The 22,534-nt window shown below is 40.1% G+C and overlaps 2 protein-coding genes across 2 annotated transcripts in view; one reads left to right on the top strand and one right to left on the bottom strand.

Annotated features, from left to right (window-relative positions):
- The window catches only part of LOC136241906 (1-phosphatidylinositol 3-phosphate 5-kinase-like), a 99,420-nt gene extending 78,328 nt beyond the window's left edge, over window positions 1–21,092 (top strand). Inside the window, exons 19-27 of the mRNA XM_066033293.1 lie at window positions 7,757–7,847; window positions 7,895–8,148; window positions 8,197–8,277; window positions 9,049–9,225; window positions 9,274–9,377; window positions 9,423–9,551; window positions 9,658–9,757; window positions 9,810–9,971; window positions 20,741–21,092. Coding sequence (XP_065889365.1) covers window positions 7,757–7,847; window positions 7,895–8,148; window positions 8,197–8,277; window positions 9,049–9,225; window positions 9,274–9,377; window positions 9,423–9,551; window positions 9,658–9,757; window positions 9,810–9,971; window positions 20,741–20,928 — 1,286 coding nt within the window. The 3' untranslated portion in view covers window positions 20,929–21,092. The remainder of the gene's footprint in view (window positions 1–7,756; window positions 7,848–7,894; window positions 8,149–8,196; window positions 8,278–9,048; window positions 9,226–9,273; window positions 9,378–9,422; window positions 9,552–9,657; window positions 9,758–9,809; window positions 9,972–20,740) is intronic.
- Window positions 18,041–19,796, bottom strand: LOC136241907 (uncharacterized). The gene is made up of 2 exons (XM_066033294.1): window positions 19,772–19,796; window positions 18,041–19,608 (listed from the first exon to the last, which is right to left on the bottom strand). The coding sequence occupies exon 2, from the start codon at window positions 19,585–19,587 to the stop codon at window positions 18,076–18,078; it is 1,512 nt and encodes a 503-aa protein (XP_065889366.1). The 5' UTR covers window positions 19,588–19,608; window positions 19,772–19,796; the 3' UTR covers window positions 18,041–18,075.
- Window positions 21,093–22,534: the final 1,442 nt, after the last annotated feature.

The raw sequence follows: 22,534 nt of genomic DNA, 5'->3' as shown, positions 1-22,534 counted from the left end.
CCAAGAAGGACGGAGGGAAACGTCCAGTAATCAACCTCAAAGCCCTAAACAACTTTGTGATCAAGGAACACTTCAAAATGGAGGGCATTCATACCCTGAAAGATCTCCTGAGAAAGGGAGACTGGCTGGCCAAAATAGACTTAAAAGACGCCTTTTTTTCAATACCCATTCACACAAACCACCAAAAGTTCCTCAAGTTCGTGTTCAAAGGGAAGACCTACCAATTCAAATGTCCATCCTTCGGCCTATCATCAGTCCCGTGGGTATTTACCAAAACTCTAAAACCAGCACTAGCCACTCTCCGAGAGAGAGGGATACGACTGATAGCCTATATCGACGACATTCTAATACTGGCGGAGTCCAGAGACTTGATCCTAGACCAAGTGACTGGAATGAAGTACCTTCTAGAATGCCTGGGATTTATTGTGAACACCAAGAAATCGATACTGAACCCAGCACAGGTAATGGAATTCTTGGGCCTGTCTGTGGACTCAATAGCAATGGAAATCAGGCTTCCCCCAATCAAAATCAAACAAATTTGAGCAGAAGCCCGCAAACTAGCAAGACAGAAAACAATCCCAGCCCACATGCTGGCACAACTCCTAGGAAAGATGAATGCTACAAATTGTGTCCTCCCACCAGGACCCCTGTTCTACCGCCACCTGCAAATGGCGCTAACCAACACACTGGAGCAGAGCTCCCAATGCTACGACGCACAAGTCCCTCTTACACAAGAGTGTCTAGAGGAACTGGAATGGTGGGACAGCAACATGTGCAGGTGGAATGGCAAAACCCTTATTCGGAGGGACATAGATCTGGTGATTGACTCCGATGCATCCCTGGAGGGATGGGGTGCTTGCTGCTCCAGACAGAGAACAGGGGGACCATGGTCTCAGAGAGAACGCTCATTGCACATCAAGTGCCTCGAACTACTTGCAGCAACTCTTGCAACCAAAACCTTTGCAAGTCCAAGACTGCAATATCTATCCTGCTGAGAATCGACAACACCACAGCAGTAGCTTACATAAACAACCTGGGAGGAACAGCCTCCAGAGAATTGGTAATCCTCACAAGGGATCTGTGGATGTGGTGCCTGGAAAGGAATATCCACATTGCGGCAGTGCACCTGCCGGGTGTACTGAATACAATAGCCGACAGGGAGTCCAGACAAATGCTGGACAGGACAAACTGGAAGTTGAACCCTGTGATATTCCAAGAAATCAACATTCTTTATGGACCCCTAGACATGGACCTGTTCGCATCCAGACTGTCCACCCAGTGCCCACTCTACTTCAGCTGGCGGCCAGATCCCTATGCACTGGCAACAGATGCCTTTCTCCAAGAGTGGACAACCATGAAATGTTATGCGAATCCTCCATGGAATCTGGTGGGCTGGGTCCTTGTACAAGTGCAATCGCAACAGGTTCAAGTGGTGCTAGTGGCTCCTGTCTGGAAGGCACAACCATGGTTCCCAACTAGTGTTGCACCGATATCCAAATTAGCCGATTATTCCGATAACCGATATTAAGCAACATAATTAGCCGATACCGATAACCGATCCGATATACACTAATAACACTAACACTCATCCTCATCATTATTAAATGGCTCATATTAGTGACATAACCATTGATATACAGCTCATTCTAGGCTAAAATGTAAAGTTAGATGTATACCACAAGTAAAAGTTACTCATGGTAAACAGGTTTTAAGTACATTTTACTACTGCTATACAGTTGAGACAAGTGGCTGGCACTACATAGAAACCTAAAAAACCTCAGTTTATTGTTGGGCATGGCCTAAACCCTGACAGTTTATTATGGGCATGGCTTGTAGTCACCGCTAAACCATTAACACATAACTTAATTAAAATGCCAAATAACTTATGTCTAGCCTCCCCCACATCATTATACTACACAGCGCAGTGGAGATTAACATCGGCCTTGATTTAATCAAAACCGATTAATCGGCTAGTAGCCAATATCGGCCCGATACCGATTATTGAACCGATTATCGGTGCAACACTATTCCCAACACTTCTGAACATGCTGATAGACCATCCTCGGTTAATCATACCGAATCTGAGGAAGCCAATCAGCATAGACCCAATGCCTCATCTCCCTCAGTTAGCCGTATGGCTCATCTCAGGGATAAGCTCTGAGGTCAGAACCTTTCAGAAGAAGCTACAGCACTCATCCTCAAGTCATGGAGGACCAAAACAAACAAGTCATATGACTCACTCTTTGGCAAATGGCACAGCTGGTGTGCTAAACGGTGTTTCAATCCATTTTCTGGACCTATAACTAACGTTGCCAATTTCTTGGCACAGCTATGTACTGAAGGATACCAGTACAGCTCAATTAATTCTTATAGGTCTGCAATCTCGTTGGTGCATGAGAAAGTTGACGGTCATAGTGTGGGACAACATCCACTGATATCCAGATTACTGAAGGGCATCTTCCATGATAGGCCTCCACTACCCAGATATACTAGTACATGGAATGTTCAAACTGTGCTAAATTATCTGGAAGGCTTGGGAGAAAACCAGTCCCTCTCCTTAAAGGCATTATCAGGGAAATTGACCATGCTGCTTGCTCTGACACGCCCTTCGTGATCAGCAGATTTATCCCAACTGGACTTGTCGAGAAGGGTGCACAAACCAGATGGTGTGTGCTTCTATCCTAATGTGTTAGCCAAACAATCTAGACAAGGATCCCAAATAGCCAATTTCTTTTTTCCCTCCTTTCCTGGGAACCCTACACTGTGTCCAGTGATGGCTTTAAAAGTCTATGAGGATAAAACCAGACCTATTCGTGGTGATGAGACCAAGTTATTAATCTCCTTCATCAAGCCTCACAAAGCTGTGACATCCAGTTCAGTGGCTCGTTGGCTTAAATCAGTTCTGAGTGCAGCTGGGATAGACACTGCAATATTCTCTGCACACTCCTCTAGGGGAGCATCTTCCTCTGCAGCTGCTAACGTTGGTACCAATGATATTTTAAAGGCAGCTAACTGGAGTGCAGAGTCAGTATTCCAAAAATTCTACTATAAGCCATCTGACAATTCGTCATATGGCAGAGCAGTTCTGTCCAATTCAGCTACAAACAACACCGTAGATATGAGAGACTGAGCCTTCTGAAATATAATTCATAAATGGCTCAGACCACGAAGTGGTTGCATGCTATTTAGAATTGTATGAAGAAGGTGAAGTTGAACATATCAACGGTCCCACCCACCCACCCTTGTAGATCTTATGAAGCTAATCAAAAGGTCGAATGGTGAGTTCGATTGTGGGATTATAAACATATCTTTTTTTTTTAAATAAAGAGCTGTAAACATAGCTGTTTATTAAAAGAAAACTGGTCAAACACCGTTGATATGTTCAACTTCACCTTCTTCATACAATTCTAAATAGCATGCAACCACTTCGTGGTCTGAGCCATTTATGAATTAACTATAACACTAGTTCTCACCTTAAACTTCCGTTTGTCAACTCATAGGGTGGTAAAGGTGTCGAATTGCCTTCGTGTGAGTGCTGTAGAATGCAAAATCGGGCTCATGGTTTTCATCACGTGAGTAATAATAAACTCCCACAATCGAATACTGCCAGGATTCTTATAAAAACAAACAACGTTACCTCATCAGATATCAAGGCCATGGTACATTTAAATGTACCATAGCCAGCCATGGTTTATTTTAAATGTACCATAGCCAGCCATGGTTTAACTTAAATGTACCATGGCCAACCAGAGTTTATAAGATGTGTACCCTGGAATTTGCCTTTGAAGTTAGGTGGTTTCATGGTCCATACGTATATATATATATATTATAGTTATAACACACTTACAAGGGATATGACTAAAATATACGCATGATTCACGAGAGCACGCAGCGCTCGAGTGAGAGTGCGTATATTTAGTCATATCCCGAGTAATCGTGTTATAACTAGAGGTGTACCGATAATCGGATCGGCTACAATATCGGCCACCGATATGGCATTTTTTACCAATATCTGTATCGGTACAGAACAGCAGGAGGACCGATATCGCTACCGATATTTATACAGTAGCAATAATTTGTACATAAAACGGATTATGCATTGGTTTTCTACGTTATTCATGTGGTTCATTAGTGCCAGTGGCTTATTGTTCACTCTGCAACAAGCGCTACGCTACGAGAAGCCATATAAATACACACGATTCTAGTGTTCAGCCATATAAATACACGCGATTCTAGTGTTCAGTCTTTACAAATGAAGCAGTTATAGAGTACCTTTATAGTAAAAGAAGGGTCACAGGATAACCAAGGAAACTTGCTATATCAGCTTCCTCACAAGCCATTAGAATGCGGAGTAATGCTATTGCAAAAATATCCGTTTTAGGCTTCATGGGAGTAGTCTATACATAAAAATATTTGTGGGTGCCTAATTGTCTGGATTGCACAACAGAAACTCAAGCTGTATACCACCACAGGTACAGTATAGCAATGAATACATGCACATATTGTTGTACATAGGGTAGGTAATTGTACATTTTCGTGTACTTAAAAATATTAATGCAAATATCAGATCGACTATCGGTTATCGGCTTTTTTGGTTGCATCAATATCGGATATTGGTACATGCCAAAAACCCATATCGGTACACCTCTAGTTATAACTGTTATATTCTACACCCAAGTAGATGAAAATGATTATAGATAGTAAGTTATAGTGAAACAGCACCTCCTGGAGATGGAAATCAATAGAAATTCTTGATGAATCAGACGTTTTACACTTTTAACGGTGCCACGCCCACATAGTCACGATTAGTGAGTTATCCACGAAGGAGACAAGAGTTCATTGAAACTTGTTCCAGTTCCTGAGGTGAATAATTGTTGGTTGATTTAGGCGCTTGTTATTAGAGACTTGTTTACCGTTTAGATAAGAATTTCACGGAATGTGTGAAGTTACACCATATATGGTAAGCGTAGCCACAAAGCGTGGTATATTAGTTATATACTACAGCGCGGCGCTTTTGATCTCAACCACAGGTGTGGTATATATCTTGTTACACACTGCTTTAACGAGATATACAGCGCGGCGCTTTTGATCTCAACCACAAGTGTGGTATATATCTTGTTACACACTGCCACCAGTGCATACTATATAGTTATACAACGGCCACGAGTGCTCTGCCTGATATAAACGCACGAGCCTGAGGGCCGTCAGGCCCGAAGGCAAGTGCGTTTATACAGGCAGAGCACGAGTGCACGTTGTATAACTGTTATGTACCACTCACCTAATAGGTGGGGAGAGTCTCACAAGACAGCTGTAACACTTATAAAGGCCAGGTTTCTAACATCGATTGTGGGTAACCAAGCCGGACGTTGCGATGACGTTCCCCCTGCAGTACTGCAGCCACCAGAGATATTGAAAACTAGTACACTATGGGTTATATCACTAACCTGCATTCGCTGTTCCACTCTCATCATGTAGTGCTCAGCATGCCAGCGTGCCATATGGACTAAGCACCAGACTAATCGCCATAGTGATTCTTGGCTCGAGCAAAAAAAGCAGCTAAATAGACGGGTTAAGTAAACAAAACCTAACTATTAAACGATACTAGTTTAATTCTTACTATTCACAATGGCTAAACTCGAATCTGGTGGCATGACAAAACTGGTTACCACAATCGAACGTAAAGGTTAGTATTATTTAGAATATATTTGTTTTATTGAGTCATTGTCGAAGTGGACTACAGTTTAATCTGGGCTAAGATGGCACCAGACTAGTAAGGTGTATAAGTACGTTTATATATATGTAGACTAGAGTTGTTGCCACCCGCGTTGGCTTTTTCGATCGCCATTGGCTGCTTGTAAACATTATACGTATTGGTGACGTTATGGCCCACAATCGACCCTTACATGTCAGGCTATAAAAGAATTCGAGTGATCTGTGAAGTGTCTTTCCACCTATTAGGTGAGGTGTCGTAGTGGTCTTTGCCACCGGCACTTGTGCTATGCTGCACAAAACCGCAGCCAGTGCAATATCTGTATATTGCACTGCGGTCGGTGCATTATAACTTATAATGCACTCATTGTGGTCTACAAAACTGCAACCAGTGCGTTATAAGTTATAATGCACTCGCTGCAGTCTACAGCAGTGCAATATACAAATTATAGCACTGGCGGTGCTTTTGAACTGCCCACACAGAGTGGTACATATCTTGTTACACTGCTTTTACAAGATATACGCACTGCCACTGCCACTGCCACTGCCACCAGTGCGTATATCTCGTTAACTTGAGACATTGCATACCTAATAGGTGTGCACTCTATATCCAGAAGCCATCAGATTTCTTTGATGTTTTACTGTTATCCTCTTCTCTTATATAGGAAATCAAGCAAGCTGTGATTGTGGGATTGAATTCTGCCAAACAACCTGTGATTGTGGGATTCAATTTTAATACATTAACAGTAGTTTGCTTTTTACTTTTGTAAATGTAGCAATTAAAGTAACGTAATTAATACTAGTCTCTTAAATGAGTAATAATAAAATCAAACTACTGTTTGATGTATTAAAATTGAATCCCACAATCACAGTTTGTTTGACAAAATTCAATCCACAATCACAGCTTACTTGGTTCCCTATATAAGAGAAGGGTATAGTATCTGCAGATTTTGCCAATTAGGTGAGTTTACATGCTAAAGTAGAACATATTAGTTATACCATGGGCACTCGTGCTTTGCCTGTATATACGCACTCGCCCTCGGGCTTGTGCGTATATATCAGGCAAAGCACTCTTGCCCATGGTATAACTATTACTTAAACCCCAGTGCGTGGGAGTATCAAAGCGCCACGCTGGGTTATAACTACCATACAGCTAGACAGAGCGGCGCTGCTACTGTACGATATATTAGTTATCACCCAGTGATAACTAACTTATCATCCTGTTGCGGAGCCACTCAGTCTCTTTCGTGACATCATAATAACCGTGAATGGCATTGTTTACCAATGGAACAAAGAGCCAAATAAGGAAATATTGATACAAAACACACCAATACAGCACTTAAAACTACCTAAATCTTACAAGAAAACTGTTAATCCTTTACACAATAACACTACAAGTTACCAATACGATAGTTTAACAAATGTCAAGAATAGTACGTGACGATTTTTGCTCCAGCAATCACTCCCAACAGTCACTATGGTGAAGAACTAACTTCCTCTAGCTTCATCGTTCTATCTTGGACTATGGTAGCCACTTGTTGGTCTTTATTTTTCTCTTGCATACCATGCTACACCACTATACCAATTTTTGACAAAGGCGAATCGTACCTGGAACCGCTGCTTCATAACACCGCCCTTCGCTACAGTTTAGTAGGCAGTATGTAAGGTCTCTCTTGTGGCTACGAAGTAGAATCTCCACACAATTCGGACGAAATCTTGAGCACAGTGACAGGAACTCAAACCGGAACTTAATTTACTACCTGTAAACTTCTGCGCACTCCCGCGCACTGGGATATAAAAAACAGTTATATCCCGTATACTCGGATGATATCATTGTTATTACACTCGTCCTCGGCTCCGCCTCGGACTCGTGTAATAACAATGATATCACCCTCGTACCGGGATATAACTATAACATATATATCAGGCAAAGCACCCGTGCCCGTGGTATAACTATTACATATATATCAGGCAAAGCACCCGTGCCCGTGGTATAACTATTACATATATATCAATCAGATATTATCCAGTATGTTTGTTTCACCAGATCCAGACAATCCCGACAGTAAACTTAGACTGTTGGATCGTGTGACAGTGTTCTCAAAAGCTCTTAAGTTTCAGCCACTTCCTCCTCCATTGTAAGTACATGACTGTTACTGGCTTCTTTGGATTATCTTCTTGTTAGTAAACTCAACGAGCACCACACACTGAGAGGGGCTTTGAAGATCCCAGTGGCAATTTATGAAAAGGAGCCTTCATCAGTGATAGCATTTACACTAAGCTCAAGGGAATATGCCCGTGAACTTGCCAAGCGGAATAGCCAGGATGCAGGAAAAAAGAATTCCTCTACTGGAACTAAGACTAGTGAAGAAACAGTAGCAATTTCGTTGCCTACGGAGACTGTGGCGGTGATGACTAATGACGATGTTGACCCTGGTGGTGAGTATTCCTTGTGTTATATGACTGGTAACTAAGTAACTGATATAGAAACCTCTCTCAAGTGGAGCATGAAGGAACAACAGCATTCTCATTTTAAGGGCAGTGTGCAGAAGGAACATATCATATTGGGTGAGTGTGTGCATTAATGTGATTATGGGAACATGTTGTAACTTTGTACCATTGATTTTTATGCCAATCCACCAAAACGTTACTACATTATTGTATATGTGACAGGATTTTGGAATAATGATCCAAATCGCACATTGGAAGTTTCAAGATAAACGGTTTTAAAGAATTCAAGTCAGCAAAGCTTGCCAAGGATAGCAAGTACGTGTATGAAATTTACACAAAAGACGCATCAATCTATTACCACTTCCAGTACTTGTAGCAGAGCTTCCTACCAAATAAGATAGAAAGTCTGAGCAGTTATACAAATGAAGTAGTATCACGAATGCTCACAAAAGGGGGTGGTGGAGTGGGAAAAAAGATAGACTCTGAAAATGGAGGCAGACCATGATTGGAGTCCAGACACAAGATTACAGGGCTGTGCTGGCTTCTTAGTGGCTGATATGTAGCAAAATCAACAGAAAACGTCTGGCCAACATTATCAGGCCATTTACCAGTAAACCACTGATTCTTGTCAAGCCATGCCCTCCACAAGGCCAGAAACCACCATTCGAGCTCTCCACATCACCCAGAAAAGACATCTGTGAAAACCAGCCTTGAGTAGTTTGAGTGGTACTGAGGGTCAAAACTACTAGTATGATAGTGTAGCTATCCACTGGTGGTGTTAGTTTGATTTTGCCTGATGTGCGATTTGGATCAGTTTTGTAAAATTTGGTCACATATAATTTGTGTCATTTTAGTAGCTCTGTTCAGTGATGAATTGTTGCTCTATAGAGTTTTCAGATCATGCTACAAAATTTAGCTGCAAAGTGTATTTTGCTGAGGAGTTTCGACAACTGCGAGAATTGGTGTTTCCTTATGGAGAGGAGCGATTTATTAGGTCATTAGCTCGTTGTGTCAAGTGGGAGGCCAAGGGTGGAAAATCTGGATCTTCATTTTGTAAAGTTGTCGGTTGGTTGGTTATTTCACTGGTGTGTGCATGTGATTAGTCTGTTACAGATGATCGATTTATTCTAAAACAAATGAAAAAACCCGAAGTAGACTCTTTTGTAGAAATTGCTGATGATTATTTTAAGCATCTTAGGAGAGCACTGGATGAAAGTGTAAAGTAACACTTAATTTGTGTCATTATTAGTTTATTGTTTTAGAGGCCTACTGCATTAGCTAAAATAGTGGGTGTGTATTGGATATCATTCCACAACTCTCAAACTAATGATTCTATGGAAGGAGACTTTTTAGTCATTGAAAACCTTTTGTATGGCCACAAATGTTCCAAGGTTTGTCCATTTTTGTGTGTGGTGCTTGTGTGTGTGTAGGTGTGTGTGTATGTGTGTGCGTGTGCGTGTGCTACCTGACTGTACTAATAGTTTATTTATCTTTTAGGTATTTGATTTGAAAGGGTCAGTTAGCAGGAGGTATGTTCAGCCTGGTAAGGAACCTGCAGGAGAATCAGAAGTTTATTTGGATGAGAATTTTTTAGAACGTAAGTATCAAGAAATAAATGCTAAGCATATGTTGGTATTGTTGCTGTGTAGACATTACTTCTTCACCAATTTATCTGAGGAGTTATTCCAGAGCAGTTTTGATGAAGGCTATTCAGGAAGACACTGAGTTTCTGTCTCGCCATAACGTGATGGACTACTCCATGTTAACTGGTATTGATGAAAACAGTAAAGAGTTAGTGCTGGGGATGATAGGTAAATGACTGGTTTGCATGTATGTGAAATGTTTTGTAAGTACACACTCATTGTTATTTTTCATGTTGCCTATAGTGACACTAACAAGCATGTAGTCACAAATGTTGTGAATTTTGTGACTGTTAAGTATGCATTAATGCTTATGTTTGAGGGTAGACGAATGAAGGAACATAAAGTGAAGTTGCTTGCACACGTATGTAGCCAGTATATTAGCAATGATAGCAATTTTAGTAAAAGTGTCATTAATTCTAAACAGGGAAAAAAAACCTTATATGCAAAGCTTAGCACATGCATGCACTTACTCTAGCTCTTCTATTCTGCACATAAGGGCATGAACCAGACAATGCTTGTTTTTTGCTAGACATATAATGGACAAGTATCACGTATTGTAGTGTACCATTTCTCCTCCTTACAAGGAATATCCACTTTGTTTCTACATGAATTCTTGTGTGGTGTCTACTGTTCCTTGTTTCCCAGTAGTTTTTCACTTGTATACAGTTGGTGTGTTAACCAGTTCTTAACATTGTAACACAGTCAGTATGGTATTGTACTATACAGTTGGTGTGTTAACCAGTTCTTAACATTGTAACATAGTCAGTATGGTATTGTACTATATATCATACAGTACTATCGTACTGTATGGTAGGGACCACAAAGGAGTGAGGATGGCCCACAAAATAGTATCACCCAAAAAACAGCCTCAATTTCCCCTGACAATGATGAGGCGGTATTAGTTAAGTAAAACTAAACCCAAACAAGTTTTCAGATTGACCCGAAACGCTTTAAACAAGTTGCTATGGAATTTTTTTTTTATTATTATTTAACAGAATTTTCTAGTGATTGACTGAGTAACTGACTGATGCCTTCAGACAAGTATAACTTGGTAATGGCTAAGGCTATGGGCTTGATTTTTTTACTGTTTGACGTCGCTTCAGCCCGACAGGTGCCTTTTGGCCTACCGCAGTACGTACAATGCATTCTTCATGGACTTCCCAGTGTCCTCCTTGTGTCCCATTCATCTATGCTAACAGCAAAAAGTGTCAATTTGGCGATAGCACGTGATGGCTTCCCTTTGTAATGGAAATTGTTCATATTTGTCATAGTGGCTATTTTGATAGCAAGGGCACTTTTCAAACAGTTCTTGATTCATACTGCTGTGTAATGGGTTGAACATACCCGACAATGAAGCGTAATGGATACTTCACTTTTCAGACGATAATTATTGATATAACTAGGGCACATGGCACCATTTCTTTTGGTATGCGTGGATTGCAGAGGTGCTTTTCGAAAAGTTCTTGATTCGAAATGCTATGTAATGTGTTGAACATAGCTGACAACGAAGCGTAATGGATACTTCACTTTTCAGATGATAACTGGGGCACGCGGTGCCATTTCAGATCTGGTATGCATGGGTTCACCAGTCATAATAATTATTTACAAAAGTTAACAAACAAGTACACAGAAAAATTTGGAATTTTCAACTAGAGTAGGGACCATAGCACATCAATAAAAAGTGCTGAAACAAGCTGGAGTAGTGTAAATCACAGTAAAACAATAAGAAGAGTTATATCATAATGGAAATACACAGTAGGAATATAACACTTCTTATTGTTTTACTTGATTTAACATCGTGCACTACTCCAACTTGTTTCAGTACTTTTTATTGATGTGTTATGGTCCCTACTCTAGCTGAAAATTCCAAATTTTGCTGTGTAGCGTAAGTCACCTATTATTGAACGGTACGTATTATCGAACTGAACACACTAGGCGAGTTACTCAACATATCAAAGCCAATAAACAATAACTAAAGACTTTTTGAGCTGTATGGACCACCAATACAACATTTACAACAGTTTTCTTCAGTGGTTTCTATTGGTAAAGGGCTCCAGAGACTCTAGTGGATATGCGGTGGTACAAAGCGAGCAAAATTACAATTATTTTATCAAACATCTATAACTTTTCACCACAACAACGCACGTACTTTCAGTTGGGACCATTCAATAGAGGAGTCTTTGTTCTCCTTGAGTACCAAGTTTTAAGTAAATCGAACCAACAGGCCTCAAGTTATGAGCAAAACGGTAGCACCTCCCAACAACCATGGTTTCAATAACTCATGAATGGTGTATTCAATCTCCATAAAATTTCTGTCACAGATTGTTATCCGGTAGTTGGATATCCCATAGAAATCTCAAAGTGACAGGGTAATTCCCTAGTATGTTATTCATTGGAATGTGGGAAATGTTCGATAACTGGTCATTGAGTGAAGTATGGCTGTTCTATAATAGTTTGAGGAGTGGTAAAAGATAGGCTCTACTGTTTCGCACATAACTTGCAATTTGTTGGTGTGATTTATTTACAACTTGGTATCCAGGGAGACTAAAGGCTGCTCTGTTGAATAGTGTAAACTGGAAGTGTGTGTGTTATTGTGGTGAGGAATTATAAGTGATTATTGAAATGTGTTCGATAAATGGCGACTTACGCTACTGGTATATAACAGTATGGTATTGTGCTACATGTAACAGTATGGTATTGTACTATATATAACAGTATGGTATTGTACTCTATATATATATATATACACCGTATATGACCGTATAGAAGCCCGGGCGTTTATTTCCTATAAACCATTTTTGACCCGGCGTTTAAACGAGACCGGCGTTAAATGGACCCGGGCGTTTATTTCTTACTAGTCACTTGTTGAGAATGATAGGTGCCAGTACAAGTACCTACGAAATATGAAATCCATAGCCCATCACGTACATAAACCCATTTGGACTCCTCTGCTGGGTGAAACATTGGAAGTCGGGCGGAAAGATGACAATAACCACGATAAATACGCTATGGCCATCACCAGAAGAGAAGGCGTAGTCGAACAAGACAAGACATCATAAGACTGGTGACGAGACATCACTGTATAGTTAGCAGCTGACACGAGTTTAGAACCCCTTTCAGTGCATATCATTAGCACCCCGGCGTTTAAATGAGCCCCGGCGTTTATTATGACAATCCACTAGTTGTACCCGGCGTATATTTGAGCCCCTGCGTGTATTTGAGCCCGGCTTTAATACGGTCATATACGGTATATATATATATAACAGTATGGTATTATATATATTAATACCATACCTGTTTCAGTGCCCATACAAAAGTCTCAATAGTAGCAGTGAAATTTATCCCGTATTTCACTGGTAGCAGTGAAAAAGTTGCAATTGTAATTTCATTGGCTAGAATTTATGTTAACAATGTAGCGCCAATTAGTGTCGATGCGTGTTTAGTACATAGTGACAAATTGCGTACATAGCAATCCTAATGCACAGCATGGGTATATGCAGTGAGTATGGTATTAACGAAGCCGAGTGAAATTTACCATTTCCAATACAACAAGAGTGGTATTTATCCCAAATTTCACTGCTACCCATGCTATTATTAGTATTAATACCATACCTGTTTCACTGCCCATACAAAAGTCTCAATAGTAGCAGTGAAATTTATCCCGTATTTCACTGGTAACAGTGAAAAAGTTGTAATTGCAATTTCATTGGCTAGAATTTATGTTAACAATTAGTGTTGACACATGTTTAGTACATAGTGACAAATTGCATACATAGCAACGCTAATGCACAGCATGCGTATATGCAGCGAGTATGGTATTAACTGGGAATAGCATGGGTAGCAGTGAAATTTGGGATAAATACCACGAGTGTTGTATTGGAAATGGTAAATTTCACTCGGCTTCGCCTCGTGAAATTTATCCCCATTTCCAATGCAACACTCGTGGTATTTATCCCAAATTTCACTGCTACCCATGCTATTACTAGTACTAATACCGTATAGCGGGAAATTTTCGAAAGTTTAAATTTTCAAAAAATTCGAAAATAACGATGTGTTTTCAAAAAATAGGTAGCTAGTAGCTACATCCTGGCTTTGAAGTGACAATCAAAGAAAGTATAGCTAGGTATATATATAAATATTTTTTGCGAGCGCACGCATGCATAGTTTCTACTAATATCAGTTTGCTATAGCTAGGCCTAATGTGTTGTAGCTAGGCACTGGGCCACACACAAGTAGCTAGCCATATAGCCGGCTATAGCTACTACACGAGCGCATACGAGCGAGCACGAATGACACCACGAGTCCTGAAGCCCATAAGAGCTCGAGAGACTAGGAAAGACTATAATTATCAGCAAACATCTATATGGGCTGAAAAACGCCATGTACTTAGCTATGGCTCAATCCGCAGGCCACTGAGGCGAAGTCCGCCAAACAACACCCTTCAAGCTACGAAGGAAGACCCTAGGGTAGAGTCTATCAAAGCCAGATTGGACGTTTATCTAGCTACACCGAACAATCAAAGCAGCAAATTATAGCTATATATGTCATCAATGCAACTGTTAGCTTCCTCCGTGAATTAATTATCTACGGTGCGGCGCGATAAAGATGCATTGTTTCGAAAATATTTTTTCGAATTTCCAATCAAGCACTCTTTTTCGAAAATTTAACCTTTCGAAAGTTTCCCGCTATACGGTACAACATCAATATCGTGTCCTGTAGAAAAACTCCAATAGCAGCTTGTGGTATATTTTTGATATACTACAGCAAACTAGCCAATAGAATCAGTATATCACTTGTACATTTGATATACGCATTTGATTGGCTACATTTTTGATAGTGTTTAGTTGTTTTACCAGTTAGGCATATCCGACTTGACAACTAGTGGTACCATAGTAACCAATACCTGTTACCTAGCAACCGTTGCTAGGCAACCACCAATAATTCTAAAAATGATTTTGATGCCATAGCTATGGGTTGCTAAGCAACCACCAAAAGACATGTAATTAGGTCAGGTTTCAATTTTGTTGCCTAGCAACAGTTGCTATGGCAATTTTCAAGAAGATTGCAGGCTGTAACACATGTGCATACTCCTTCAGCATGCTAATCACAAGGAATTACTAATAATGGTGTAAAAAAAATGAGAGATTGCTGTTACTGCTTCCAAGTGGGAGACGAGATGTTGTATTAACATATTATACTACAGATATCATGGTATTCGAAATATATACCAAAAGATATACATATTTAGGAAAGGGTGCTATAGTGCGAGGCGAAATATGTGTAGTATAACATATACATATACATGCATATAACAGTATGGTATTGTACTCTATATATATATATTAATACTACATCAATATCGTGTCCTGTACAAAAGCTCCAATAGCAGCTTGTGGTATATTTTTGATATACTACAGCAAACTAGCCAATAGAATCAGTATATCACTTGTACATTTGATATGCATATGATGGCTAAAATTTTTTGATAGTGTTTAGTTGTTTTACCAGTTAGGCATGTCCGACTTGACAACTAATGGTACCATAGTAACCAATACATGTTACTTAGCAACAACACTGTTGCCTAGCAACCTTTGCTATGCAACCACCACTAATTCTAAAAATGATTTTGACACCATAGCAATGGTTGCTAAGCAACTGCCAAAAGGTATATAACTAGGTCAGATATAAATTTTGTTGCCTAGCAACAGTTGCTACGGATTGTTGGACCAATTTTCAAGAAGATTGCAGGCTGCAACACATGTGCATACTCCTTCAGCATGCTAATCACAAGGAATTACTTACCAGTACTAATAATGGTGTAAAAATTTGAGAAATTGCTGTTACTGCTTCTAAGTGGGAGACGAGATGTTGTATTAACATATTATACTACAGATATCATGGTATTCGAAATATATACCAAAAGATATACAAACTTAGAAAAGATGTTATAGTGCGAGGCGAATACCATGATATCTGTAGTATAACATATACATATACATGCATATAGAGAGTATGCAAGGGGCGTGGCCTTACGCATGCGTATAATTCTCCGTAATTAGGAGTGGAAAATCGCTAGGTTACGGCAGGTGCGCTGTAGTGTTTTGTTGTAGTGTTGTAGGATTTCTGTGGATTTGTTTTTGTGTACAAACAACTAATTGATACTAATGAGTGCTGATTTGAAATATAAGTATTATTTGGAGCTGTCTGAAGAGTCGCATAAGAGATATGATGAGAAGATAGATTTACTTGGTGGTGTAGACCCATACTTTCGTATGGACGCTAAATCCACAAGTAGTGCTGTTGAATGGATGGATTGGCCAGATGTTATGCATGGAGATATCTTCAACTATCTAATCCTCACGCCAGGCTATACATTTGAGCAGCTATTGGCCTACAAGAGTCTAGATGGATATAACTTCTTCATAAATGGATGGGTCACAAACGTTGTTGTAACACATCTGAACATACAACCAAGAAGTTTTTTGTTCACTGCAGCTGTAAAGCACTCTCAGAAGCTTTCTTTACCATCATTACAGGTCTGGGTAGCCATTAAGCCATGTGGAGAAGTAATGTGTGCACATTGTACGTGCATGGCTGGAGTAGGGGAAGTGTGTTCACATGTAGCAGCAGTCCTGTTTGCTGCTGAAGGTAATACCTTAATCAAGAGGCAGTTCAGTGTCACATCCTTGCCATGTTCTTGGTTACCTGCCAAGTTTAAATTTGTTTCATTTAGTAAGGTCGCTGATATTGACTTTAAAACACCGAACCAAAAAAGGAAAGTAGCTTTAAGAACTAGTGAACCTGAGCCTAAGAGAAAGGCATTTACATTTGCACCACCTACAGACACTGACCTATCTGTGCTTCATTCCCAGTTGTTTACCACTAGTGGGAAGCCTGTTATGCTGTCACATACTGAAGGCTTTAGTGACCCTTACATACCAACTGCTAGATTACCCAATTTTCCTAAGTCGCTGACTGAACTTTTTGACCCCAATACCATTGCATTGGCATACCCTGAGCTACTACAAAAGTGTGATGAAGTCTATGACAATCTGTTTATCACTGCAGATCAGGCTGAGTTAGTAGAAAGGCATACCAGAAAGCAATCAAGTTCACGAGTCTGGTTTCAGCAAAGAGCTGGACGTGTCACAGCTTCCAAATTGAAGAATGTCCTAAGTACAAACATTTCACAACCATCAACATCACTGATTAAGTCCATTTGCTATCCAGACAAGCAGAGGTTTACTTCTGCAGCATGCTCATATGGATGCAAGCATGAAGATGCAGCTCGAAATGAATATATGTATGAAATGAAGAAAAAGCACTCAGATTTTAAAATTTCTGAAGTTGGCTTAGTGCTGCACCCACTGTATCCATTCCTTGGTGCCACCCCTGATGGTTTAGTAAGCTGTAGCTGTCATGGTGATGGCACACTTGAGATAAAATGCCCGTATTCCTGTACAGAAAAGGATCTGGAACAGGTTGCAGAGGAGAACTCAAACTTTTTTTTGGTGCAAGATGACGATGGAATTTTAAGGTTAAAGGAGACGCACCAATATTACTACCAGGTACAGATGCAGATGAAGTTTTGCAATGTACAATACTGTGATTTTGTAGTATGGAACAAGGATGTCTGGATTAATCAAAGAATTGAGCTAAAGAGCGAATTTATTGACAATGCCATTTCTAGAACTGAATCATTTATACGGTTAGGAATTCTTCCTGAACTTGTTGGAAAATGGTACACCAAGCCTGGCAAGTCATCACACACCGAACAGCTACTGAATGATGATACTGAATCTACTGATCAGGTTGTTGTCGATGAAATATCTTGTGAGGACAGTGATTTTGTGGAAAGCCTGGGAGTCACAGGTGTGGAGAACCAGGAAGATATGGAGATCCAGCCAACTACAAACAGCCAGCAATTTGTGAATAGTGATGACAGAGAATCTAGTGACCAAGATGAGCAGTGGTGTTATTGCGGAAAGGGCGAGTCAGAGGGTAGTATGATCGGTTGTGACAATGATGCTTGTCCCAGACAATGGTTTCACTTGTCATGCTTGCACTTGACTCTAGATCAAGTACCCAAAGGGAAGTGGTATTGTCCTGAATGTAGACATAAGAAAACACAAAAGTAATGTTTTGTACTTAATTGTGTACTAAATATGGCTATATATTGTTGCAGATTATACCATATACAGTATGTAATTAAATTCTGAAATGATCATATCATACACTATATGAATTTTTATACTGGCAAATAAATATACATTTAATCAGGTGATACAACAGAATCACAGTAATTACACAAAGCACAACATATAGTTAATATTTTATCTATTGTTGATAATTGTTCAGTGTCATCACAAGTTAACATACATATAGGTAATGTAGACTGAAGTATAGTATATTTTTGCCTCACCATGCCAATAACCCTTTCTACATGAATACGGACCCTTGAAAGCCTACGTGCAGCATCCACTTCAACCTTGGTCAACTGCTTCTTTCCCCTTGTGAAAGGGGGCAATTTTACCTCAGCACAATACAATCCAATTGACTCTTGAATTATAAACCCACGATCAGCTAAAACAACATCACCTGGTAGTAACTTGCTTAGTAACCCAGAGTTCTCAGTTATATGAACATCAGAGGTTCTTCCTCCCCATCCTTGAGATATAAAAGCAATAGATCCTTGAGGAGTAATTCCTATGAGATATTTCACAGTATTGAGATGTTTGTAGTTTGACCAAGTCTGAGCCCGTGCTGGAAGAGATGTAGGGCGTTCAATAAAAATCTCAAAGCAGTCAATTATTACCACACATTTCTGGAAGTGTTTCCGGAACTCAGTTGGCATTGTTTTTATCAATTCACCCCTTTCTGGCCACTGTATCAAATAGGATAGTTTGGTATATAAAACATCCATCCATCTGCTAAAATATCTAGATATGGTGGATTGACACACACCAAATCGATAAGATAAATCTTGATCACCCAGGTTCAGGCGGAGTTTCATTAACGCAATGAAAAACTGCTCAAATGGAGTTTTCTTACCACCTGAAAAACAGTCTGGCAATCCTTTTGAAACAAAATCAAAAATAATCTTCAAAACTTCATATGATGGTAGGCCAGTGTAGTACTTAACTCTTTTGTCATCATTCTTTAATACTGCTTCTGTTATGCCAGTTCTGGATTTATAGTCATCAATCACAGTTTGTAGAATCTTATTTTGCGTTGTAAGATCTTCAACTTGTTTCTCTAACTTCTTCACACGCTCCTTCAATTCCCAACATTCCTTGGATTTTGTGGCTTGCTCAAAGTGACTTTGCAAAGTAATACCACTATTGGCTTTCTTGCCATGCCCAGTTCTAATTGATGCTGCAGTCATTACTTGACTGTTAACTGATGGTACATTACTACTAGTTCTTGCATTAGCCTCACCTAATGGCTCTACTCGCTGGGTGGAATTCTCACTTCTCTTCCTCTTAGTAGCTTTCCTTCTCTCATACCTACTTAAACTTTCCCCCAACTTCCGTTTCTGTGGCGAAGAAACATGCTGAAAAACACTTGGAACATAATCGGGAGATAAAGGATCACTACTTTTTTCACCTGAGATAAAATGTTCACTACAAATCCAAGTATTTTGCGTGGGCTCCCAATGTTCACGACGAATTGCACTAATCCATCTTGCTCTTGTTTCAGGCTCCGGTGGAAATTTATACCAATGAATTCCATTCCCTTTCACAAAGACATTGTGACAGCCAACAGCGCAGCAGCTCTTTACCATATCCTTTGTTGCTGGGTAGATCTATAATATAATCTATGGTGTTAGCTACTTTATAATAGTGCAAAAACACTTCGTGGGGCCACGCCTATGCCACACCGACTAGTTAACAACTTGAATTAGCTTTAAGGGATTAAAACAAGTCCACAGAAACCCTACAACACTACAACAAAACACTACAATGCACCTGCCGTAACCAAGTGCTTTTCCACTCGTAATTACCGACAATTATACGCATGCGTAAGGCCACGCCCCTTGCATACTCTCTATAACAGTATGGTATTGTACTATATATATAACAGTATGGTATTGTACTATATATATAACAGTATGGTATTGTACTATATATATATAACAGTATGGTATTGTACTATATATATAACAGTATGGTATTGTACTATATATATAACAGTATGGTATTGTACTATACATTGTGTGTGTGGTGTGGTGTGTGCGTGCGTGCGTGCGTGTGTGTGTGACCTGCTGAACGACAACCAGCCGTTTTCGCAAAACTTTATTTTGCTATAAAAACATACACATGCCACTTAAAAAAAATTTGCACATGATTTTGCTTCATTATGTACTAGCTCAAAGTAATTACCTATACACGTCCTTTTCGTGGAGAGTAAGAAAATATTTTTTTCGTATTTGTACAGTGTATGGTATGTGAGTTAGTTATGGACATTTATTTTAAGAAGTAAAGCTTACCATTCTTGGAATGGCCTTCTCCTTTGTCCATACTGAGACGTACAAAATAACACTACACCTTGATCAGTGTGCCAGTTCATAGTGAACAGACTTCAGCCTTCGTAGCTTGTTTCAGTCGTGAGTTATGATTGATTAAATAGACGCCTGTAATTTATTTGCCATATTGTTGTTGTTCAAATCGAGTTTATTCCTGTTCCAATTGTCTAGCACTATAACTGACTATTCATTGAAACTTTGGCTGTCCACTGCTTTGTTGCTATTGAAACAATAAAATGTAATCTAAGGAATGTGCCAGAACAGCCGACTTTTGCTCAATGAGTCACATATTTAGAACCTTTTGCATATTTTCATGTTTTCCATTAATTTAAACAGTCAGTATACAATGCTGTGCCACAACCTGGATGCATTATGAACTGTGCAATTGTGTGAGTGTTTGTTATATTGGTAGATTTTGTCCGGACATTCACTTGGGACAAATTACTGGAGATGTGGATTAAAAAGTATGTTGGTCGTGGGGGACGATTGCCTACAGTAGTGAGTCCTGAGTTGTACCGCAAAAGATTTTGTGAAGCAATGGAGAAGTATTTCTACCAAGTACCAGACAAATGGAGTGGAATGGCTAATGAAAATGTATAGCAATGTACATTAAGCTGAAACTTTGTAATGTATTTATCAGACAAGTGGCTATATGTTTGTGTATTTGAAATACATTTTTGTTAGTGTGTAAATGCTGTGTGATGTTTTGTAGATGGTGTTAAATTGTGAAATTATCTATTAAAATTGATCTGTACCAATGTGAAGTGCTCTAGTAGGAATTATTGCTAATGTATTCCAGTGCATGGCAGTTCTGGCTATTGGTCCAGCAGTCACCCATCATAACTCAAGTATCAAGCACACTATAGTATGTTCACGTTGAGCTGAATCCTGAAAAACAGCTAAAAATTAAAAGTGGATTTTTTCGCAACAGAGTTAACATTTTAGCCAACCAGATGATTATTGGTAACAGCAAAGGTGTCAACAACAGACATGTACGGTTTGGCTCCATTGCAAGTTTGGGAAAGGGCTGTAATGTACACTGTACTTATGTGGCTTCCCCATAGGAAATGTATTGTGGAAATTTTGATTGGCCGTAAATATTATGTCAAAGGGTTAGGGTTAGGGTTAGGGTTAGGGTTAGGGTTAGGGTTAGGGTTAGGGTTAGGGTTAGGGTTAGGGTTAGGGTTAGGGTTAGGGTTAGGGTTAGGGTTAGGGTTAGGGTTAGGGTTAGGGTTAGGGTTAGGGTTAGGGTTAGGGTTAGGGTTAGGGTTAGGGTTAGGGTTAGGGTTAGGGTTAGGGTTAGGGTTAGGGTTAGGGTTAGGGTTAGGGTTAGGGTTAGGGTTAGGGTTAGGGTTAGGGTTAGGGTTAGGGTTAGGGTTAGGGTTAGGGTTAGGGTTAGGGTTAGGGTTAGGGTTAGGGTTAGGGTTAGGGTTAGGGTTAGGGTTAGGGTTAGGGTTAGGGTTAGGGTTAGGGTTAGGGTTAGGGTTAGGGTTAGGGTTAGGGTTAGGGTTAGGGTTAGGGTTAGGGTTAGGGTTAGGGTTAGGGTTAGGGTTAGGGTTAGGGTTAGGGTTAGGGTTAGGGTTAGGGTTAGGGTTAGGGTTAGGGTTAGGGTTAGGGTTAGGGTTAGGGTTAGGGTTAGGGTTAGGGTTAGGGTTAGGGTTAGGGTTAGGGTTAGGGTTAGGGTTAGGGTTAGGGTTAGGGTTAGGGTTAGGGTTAGGGTTAGGGTTAGGGTTAGGGTTAGGGTTAGGGTTAGGGTTAGGGTTAGGGTTAGGGTTAGGGTTAGGGTTAGGGTTAGGGTTAGGGTTAGGGTTAGGGTTAGGGTTAGGGTTAGGGTTAGGGTTAGGGTTAGGGTTAGGGTTAGGGTTAGGGTTAGGGTTAGGGTTAGGGTTAGGGTTAGGGTTAGGGTTAGGGTTAGGGTTAGGGTTAGGGTTAGGGTTAGGGTTAGGGTTAGGGTTAGGGTTAGGGTTAGGGTTAGGGTTAGGGTTAGGGTTAGGGTTAGGGTTAGGGTTAGGGTTAGGGTTAGGGTTAGGGTTAGGGTTAGGGTTAGGGTTAGGGTTAGGGTTAGGGTTAGGGTTAGGGTTAGGGTTAGGGTTAGGGTTAGTTAGGGTTAGGTTTAGGGTTAGGGTTAGGGTTAGGGTTAGGGTTAGGGTTAGGTTAGGGTTAGGTTAGGGTTAGGGTTAGGGTTAGGGTTAGGGTTAGGGTTAGG

Source organism: Dysidea avara, chromosome 12 (genome assembly GCF_963678975.1).
Source record: "Dysidea avara chromosome 12, odDysAvar1.4, whole genome shotgun sequence".
In the NCBI taxonomy this organism is placed as follows: domain Eukaryota; kingdom Metazoa; phylum Porifera; class Demospongiae; order Dictyoceratida; family Dysideidae; genus Dysidea; species Dysidea avara.
The sequence above is the reverse complement of the archived record's forward strand: the minus strand, read 5'-3'. Positions and strand labels throughout refer to the sequence as shown.